This window comes from Capra hircus, chromosome 6 (assembly GCF_001704415.2).
Source record: "Capra hircus breed San Clemente chromosome 6, ASM170441v1, whole genome shotgun sequence".
In the NCBI taxonomy this organism is placed as follows: domain Eukaryota; kingdom Metazoa; phylum Chordata; class Mammalia; order Artiodactyla; family Bovidae; genus Capra; species Capra hircus.
In genome coordinates this window covers 111,697,201-111,705,247 of record NC_030813.1, presented here as the reverse complement: position 1 = coordinate 111,705,247, position 8,047 = coordinate 111,697,201, and the positions used below count along the sequence as shown (strand labels likewise).

General features: G+C 45.2%; 1 protein-coding gene across 1 annotated transcript in view; it reads left to right on the top strand.

The window, feature by feature from the left end:
* TAPT1 (transmembrane anterior posterior transformation 1) overlaps nt 7,646-8,047 on the top strand; it is a 62,723-nt gene continuing 62,321 nt past the window's right edge. The window contains exon 1 of the mRNA XM_018049754.1: nt 7,646-7,858. Within this exon, the coding sequence (XP_017905243.1) occupies nt 7,666-7,858 (193 nt within the window). The 5' untranslated portion in view covers nt 7,646-7,665. The remainder of the gene's footprint in view (nt 7,859-8,047) is intronic.

Here is an 8,047-nt window from a genome sequence, read left to right as displayed (position 1 = left end):
CAGATTCTGAAAAAAAAAAAACACTGCCAATATATTGTTTATAAAAATACAACTTAACAATCCCCACAAATACACAGAAAATGATTTGCTTTCAAGAGAAAAGCCAATTATACTACTCTCCATAAAACAGAACATTGTCTATAAAATACCAGTGAAGGGACCATATTGTACCAATTAGGCTTCTCTACGGAACGTTATTACAATATTAGAAGGAAAGGAAACAAATGGCTGGAGATTTAGAATGAATATTAAGTTGCCCAAACTCACCAGAATCAACTTATTTTTGAACCTGTAATTACTTAGTACAAGAATGATTTTATTGTCTACACGAAGATAAACTGGAAACTGTGAAAGAGAATAAGCTTGTAAAAACAAACTCAGATTGCATGAAACTTAACAATATCTAGAAAAAGGATATCTAGCTAACCATGTCAGATCATAAATTCCAGAGTGATACATATTAAAACTGAATAAAATAATAAAAATAGCTTGTAGGACTAGAAATGAATTTTTATTTGTATATTGTGTTACCACAGAGCTAAGAATATGGACAAAAGGTCAGAGGTAAAGTCAAAAGATGATAAACAATGACCAGCCTCTGATTTAGCTTGTTTCTGTAGCAATCAGATATTTATGTGTGAATTCCCCATGCCACGTTTGTAACCCCAGCATATATCTGTCATCGGGCATATGCACAAGGCAATGTGAATTAATACTAGTATCACCTTGGGCAAAGCATAATTAGGAGGATAAAACTGTCCCAAGAAAGTAATGCTCAATGCCCAAGAAAGTAAAGCCACAAGACGTTTTCTTTTTATTGCTGTTTTGAAGAACTATTAATAATAATGTTTTTCTCCATGAAACTGTACACCTGTTATTTATTAAGCATTCATATGGAAGATAAGGAGGCAAAAGTTGTGCAGTATTTGAAACTGATACTAAATTAGCAAAATATCAGAAACAACAAAAGTATTTTACATATAAATGTAAATTTAGAATATTGAAAAGGAGATTACGATAGATGTTTATAAAGAAGCAATTTGAAAATTCAAGGCCTTAAACTCATAACAGACAAATTTCTAAAGCCTGGATAGCAAAAACCCTTTTAAAAGGCTTATTTTGAGACTCTATTATTTTGGTATCAAAGATCAAAAAGAGATAAATACTTGGGTTTGCATAAGAAGAGGCAAAATTTAAATATTCGATGTTAATAAGACCCAAGGGGTACATTCACTTCTAACTATATCAGAAACAAAGAGGAGAAATGGAAAAAAAAATATTAGAATGGAAATGCCAATCCATGAGCAGAAGGGAAGTTAACTACAAGGGTAGGACTGCATGATCACAGCCGAAAAGAACTTGAAAGGGCGTGGAGGTAAAGAGGAACTGTACTCAGTTCTTTTGATCCAAGACAGCTCAACCAGAGACACTAAAAGAAAGAAAAATTGTCCTAAATAGCATGTGAGGTCTTCTGACTACCAACTACGACTCGGTAACTGGCCAGAAGAAGCAATAAATAACTCACCACCAGGGAATAATGGAAACAGGACAATAAAAACAAAAAAATTCTGAAAGGCAAAATCCAAAAGGACTAGCAACATGGACCAAGTGATAAATAAAACCTTCTCTGCTGCATGATTCCTAAAATTAAAACCTTTGGTAGCTAGAATCCTAATGAAGGATTTAGACAGTTATCAACAGTTCAGTCTGCAAATGGATTCTTGTTAATTAACTAAATGATTAAAACCACACTAAACACGTCTGTTTTTTTAATCGGGAAAATGAAAAATGAACAATGTTTTTCTCCTCAAAGAGAGAACTCTGGACTGCAGTTTGCTAAGCCATCACCATGGTCTCTCCCATCAGTATTTCAGAATTTTCCAGAAATTTAAAATTTAATATGAAACAAACCTTATAACTGATCATGAATAAAAGGTCTCATTAGCCAATAAAATATGGATTTATGTTCATACACTTTTATTACATAAACAGAACCTACTTTTAGGTCTTCAGAACAGAGTGTCTTTTATAAAGCATCTCTTGTAACAAAATACAGTTTTCAGTAGGTCCTGTTTAAAATGGTTTGAGTCCTATATTCTTGTGCCAGAAAAAAGCTTTTAGAAATAAGATTGTGCTCGTGACCATTTTAGTTAAGTTGTAACAGGTACATTAGAATCAAAGGCACATTATTCAATTTGTGCTACATCTTCCAGAAAGAAACTTGAGTTGATGTTCTTTAGAAATTCATGGAATAAAGCCCAGCCGGGATAAAACACAATAAGTATCAGTCCAAAAATGATTACTGAAGATAGGAAATATTATTACTGAAACTCAGAGATTCAATAAACTCACATAAATTTACTGCAAAGCCTCGCTCTGGGGCCCATAGTATATTTTATTTCTTTAGAACATCAGTTGCAAAACTGCTCGGATTTTTTTAAAAAATCAATTCATACTTTTTTCTCAGAAAGAAAATGGCAGAGGAATTAACTTCAGTACTACATTTTGTGAATTAGATCCATGGTATTTATGGTTGAAAGAATAAGTCATGTATTGCTGAAATGAACTTCAACTGGGAAATGCAGAATTCTTTTCAACTGTACTCTATTCAGTGGTTGAATCTATACTACCAAAACGAATGTTACAGCAGTAATCATCTCAAATACTGGGTTGGGCCAAAAAGTTCGTTTGGGTTTTTCGTAAGATGTTATTGATAAAAACCCAAATGAACTTTTTGGCCAACCCAATACCTTTTCAGTTGCTGTTCAATGCCACCTTCAAGCAGTATTCTTAGACTTACGTATGCACGGGTCTATAAGGGAAATTTATAAATGTACAAAAGTAATGGGGTTAGGTGGAGAGGGCAATGGCACCCCACTCCAGTACTCTTGCCTGGAAAATCCCATGGACGGAGGAGCCTGGTAGGCTGCAGTCCATGGGGTCACTAAGAGTTGGATACGACTGAGCGACTTCCCTTTCACTTTTCACTTTCATGCATTGGAGAAGGAAATGGCAACCCACTCCAGTGTTCTTGCCTGAAGAATCCCAGGGACGGTGGAGCCTGATGGGCTGCCGTCCATGGGGTTACTAAGAGTTGGATACGACTGAGCGACTTCCCTTTCACTTTTCACTTTCATGCACTGGAGAAGGAAATGGCAACCCACTCCAGTGTTCTTGCCTGAAGAATCCCAGGGACGGTGGAGCCTGATGGGCTGCCGTTTATGGGGTCGCACAGAGTCGGACACGACTGAAGCGACTTAGCAGCAGCAATGGGGTTAGGACTGGAAAGGTCAGGGGGAACCATCCGTTCTCACACACAGGGATGAAGAAGTGATGCTTAGATCATGAAGAAGGGACATTAAAGATAACACACCTTTGATGTGCTATCAACAAAGTTGTGTGTCTGCATGCTCAATCTCTAAGTCACGTCCAACTCTTGGTGACCCCATGGACTGCAACCTGCCACATTCCTCTGTCCATGGGATTTCCCAGGCAAGAATACTGGAGTGGGTAGCCGTTTCCTTCTACAGTGGATCTTTCCTGACCCAGGGATGGAACCCACATCTCCTGTATTGGCAGGTGGGTTCTTTACCCACTGAGCCACCAAGGAAGCCTTTACCAATAAAGTTACTGCATTTGAAATCCCTGCATTCAAGGCTGATTACAAAGTAATTCTATAACTAAGGATTTCATACTTTTCTACAAATCTTGAGAGTGTAGGCAAATATCTAGCTTTTTATAATCCAGGGGTCCAAGAATCTGCAAAGGGTTAGGAAGGATTTTATCACAAAATTCTACAAGAAGACACAAGGGTAATCTAGTGTAATGCTTTACAGGGGAGAAAATGAAACATAGAGATATCACATGTGTCATCGTAGGTCTTTTGATGGGAGAGCTAAAGTCCTGGCTTCTCCAGATTCAGGGTCCTTTCCAATTAGCAAAGCACATGGTGTTTTTATTACTCTGGAAAAGTATATGGAGCTAATTTCAAACATATTTTAGGGGCAATATACCAGAAATATTATCAAGAGGTAAGTTGCTTTGACCTACTCAGTCTAAACAAAAAGAAGCATTCAAAGCTAGCACTAAGGAGGAACAAAAAGGAAAATTTTTTTTGTTTTTTTTAGCTCCTACTATTGTGTAGGTATTGCCCCATTTACCAGTGAAAGATACTGAGAACCAGAGTTTACAGACCTCGTAAGAAAATTTTCTGGAGCTTGAACCCATGGTTCATATACAATGTGTTCAATGTATTTTCTATAGTCATAAAATCAGTTATTAAACATTTATTAAAAATGAAGTCATGTGATTTATTTTCTAAACTATATACACTATTCACCCAATTTTCATTCTTTTTAAAAACATTTTGTGTTTCGCTCTTTTCAAAATACAGCAGCTACATGGTAGATATTACCACCATTAGGTAAACGTTACGCAGCTAAGAATATGTGTAGCAATTTACAAGCTCTTGATTGAAGTTACATAATCAGTTATGTGTACATATTAAAATATAACATGAATGTATAAATCCCTTAAGAAGTTTCTCCACTCCTTCAATCGTTTCCTTTCTGTACTGTTTACAGGTAACGACTATTCTCAGTTTCTCATTCTTGCCCATTACTTTCCTCTATTGAAACTATTACCCACCAATGAATTCTTTCTTTCACTAGTAGTTAATACAGTGACATGTTAACAGCATACCATCTAATTGTTTGTTGAATTAATGTTTTAAGTTCAATTCCTGCAGCTTATTGTCAACCAGATCCTGCTTTTAACTTATGCCTTAACTCAAAATGCCTTTTGATGTGTCTTTAACGGTGAGGGTTATCATGTCTTTTTTGAACTACTCCTATTATTTCCTAACAGTAGCATTATAAATCTAAGCGTATACCTTTTGTTCTGCAACTGATAAAGAAAACATTATATTTTAACTTCTATTTATTGTTCACAGAGAACTGTTGGTTTTCTATGCTCTATAACTATTTAAGATTATGTGTAACTTGCCTTTTTGATGATACAGAATACCTATTTGACAATACCCTTTTCCTGGATTCTGAAATTCTGACAATGGGTTTAATGAACGCAAAGAAACTTTTCATGTATAAGAAGATATTTGACTAATTATCAATACCTAGACAAGGAAAGAATAGTGTTAACTGAAAAATTTATTTAATGTTCATTTCAAAATGCTTTTTATTTTCTTTTTGGCCATGCCGAGTAGCATGTGGGATCTTATTTCCCGGATCAGGGATTGAATACAAGCCCCTTGCATTGGAAGCACAGAGTGTAACCACTGGACCACCATAGAAGTCCCTCAAAAATGCTTTTTATCATGTTCCACTTCAAGATGGGTTTGTTTGAAATGGTGCAATTTCACAAAACATCAGAAAAAATAATGTAGCACCAAAAAAGCTATCAGAGTTTCAGCTTTCCTGTTTCTGGTTAGGTGGTCTGCTGAAACACCTTCACCTGGCCTGGACACAAGACTCCCTCCCTTTGCTGACTATTTTAAAGGACAAAGATGGCCTTTAGAACACCCCGTCTTCTTCAGGCCCTTACAGAACAAGAGAGAAATCCATTCCTACAACTGCCGCCTTAGGAAACAGGCCTTACAATTCCTTCCCTTCCAGCTCCTGTGGAGTTAAAAGCAGGGCCCATCAGCCAGTAAACGTGGTGAGACAGGAATTGGGAACTGACAACCACAAGCAGTAAAAGCTTCCTTCCTCCTGGACAATCGGTAAATAATAGAACAGAATGGTTTTACTCTATCAAAGATCAGAGAATAACAGAATTTGAGCCTTAAGGAATCTCAGAGGCCGCAGTTTTCAGTACCTTTTGATTTTCAAAATAATTCTAAAGATTTGATCAGAGCACTTGTTTTTGACTGATTTCTTAACTCAGTTTTGACAGATGTAACCAAAACAAGACAATTTCGTGGTCACAGGGATGTTTAGAAATGTAATCTTCCCAACGGTTCCGTTTTCTGAAGAAGGATAAGGATGTTCCAAAGACATCAGTTCCTCCTTTCACTGGCGCCCGCGGGCCAGTTCCCATCTACCCGGCCTCCCTGGTCCAGCTGGGTCCCTCGCCCCCTACCCCTCAACCTGCTCTTAAATCTGTGAGGCGGCTGTCCTCTCTGCATGGAGCCCAGAACAGCCCACTCTGAGTTCACAACCAGGTGGGTACCCGCTGGCGACAACAGAACCCTCAAGGTCTCTGATGAACCACCACGAGGTCGGTTTTTACTCTGTTCACACCCGCTTGTATCTATCAGGGCTTCCCCTGGTTGTTCAGACGGTAAAGCGTGTGGCCGTAATGCAGGATTCCCGGGTTCCATCCCTGGGTTGGGAAGATCCCCTGGAGAAAAAATAGCAACCCACTCCAGTCTTCTGGCCTGAATCCCATGGACAGAGGAGCCTGGAGGGCTACAGTAGTCCGTGGGGTCACAGAGTCGGACACGTCTGAAGTGACTTCACTTTTCTAGCTCTCCAGTTGAGGTCTAGGGAACTTCCAGACAACTTAACCTTAAGCGAAGAATTCCAGTTTTCCTTAATCAAAAGGGAACCCCCAGAGGCACAGGTTTTAGTTGGCAGACAAGAAATCCCCCAACCCCTTAAACGGAGCGACCGGCCCCTTCCCGGAGTCTGGAGCATCCTGACTCCCAGCGGCGGCGGACACCGCGCTCAGTGCGGAGTCACACGCCCGAGCTGCCCAGGGCGGTCACCCCAAGTGAAGAGGGGGCGGCCCGGGTGATGAGCGCGGGCGGCCAAGAGCCGCATCCTAACCCTAACGCCGACAAGCGGCCTTAGGAGGTCCGCGGGCGCGGAAAAAAACAAACAAAAAAACGTAGAAAGCACCCGGCTCCTCGGGCGGAGTCCCGGGACCCGTGCCCTCCCCGCTCCGCACCCCCACCTGTTGGGCAGCATCTCCGGGGCACCTTCTGGCCCAAGTGCTTTGGAAACTGTCAACAACAACAACAACAACAACACCCCAGAAGCCCGGGATGCTGACGGGCGAGCCTAACAATGCAGAAGAGCGGGAGCCCGAGGAGCCGACTCGCGGGGCCGGCGATCATCTGGAGGCCGGCCCGCAGCGCCGCGGCCGCGCCAGCGGTGCCAAGACCGGGCGGGCGGCGGCGCCGGCGCACTCCGGGCACCGAGCCTGCAAAAGGGGCCCCGGGCGAGCGGCCGGCCACCTCGCAGACGGCGGGCAGCGGGAGCAGCAGCAGCGGCCGCCGCCGCCGCCCCGGGGCTCCTCGGCCGACCCTCCGGCCGCCGCCGCCGCCGCCGCCGCACTCGGCTTGCTGCCGCCGCACTCGGCTTGCTCCCGCCGGGGCCCCGACCCGAGCCCCGGAGGCGCTCGCTCTCCGCGGCCGCGCGGCCCGGCGGCATGGAGCCCGGCGCGGCGCGGGAAGGCAGCGCGCGTCACGGCGACGGCAGGAAGAAGATGGCGGCGGCCGTGGCGGCGGCGGCGGCGGCCGCCTCCCCTCACGCGCCGCTGACGCCAATGGCGCGCGCCGGCCGGCGGGCCGCGGATGGCGGCGGCGGCGGCGGCGGCCCGGGCTCCGCTGAGGGGCGGGGCGAGGCGGGAAGGGGGCCGGCCGGAGGCGGAGGCCGGGCCGGCGCCTGGAGGGAGGCGGTGGGGACGGTTTGCTGTGCGCGGAACATGGCGGGCGTCGGCGACGCGGCCGCCCCGAGAGAAGGCGGCGCGGACGGCGCCGAGCGGGACGGCCGCGCTGAGGCGGAGCAGCTGGGCGGCGGCGGCGGCGGTCACGGGCCCCCGCCGGCGCCTCAGCACACGGAGACGCTGGGCTTCTACGAGAGCGACCGGCGGCGGGAGCGGCGCCGCAGCCGCGCAGGTGAGAAGGGCGGGCGGGGAGGCGGGCGGCGCTAGGCCGCGGCCGCGGCGGCGGAGGGCGGCGAGAGGCGCCGCGCGGGACTCCGGCCGCGAGCTCCGGGGGCGGCTGGGCTTGGATGGGCGCGCGCGGAGCCGGCGCGGCTCCCGAGGCGCCGCGGCCGCTGACAGGCTCCTCGGGCGGGGCCGCCGG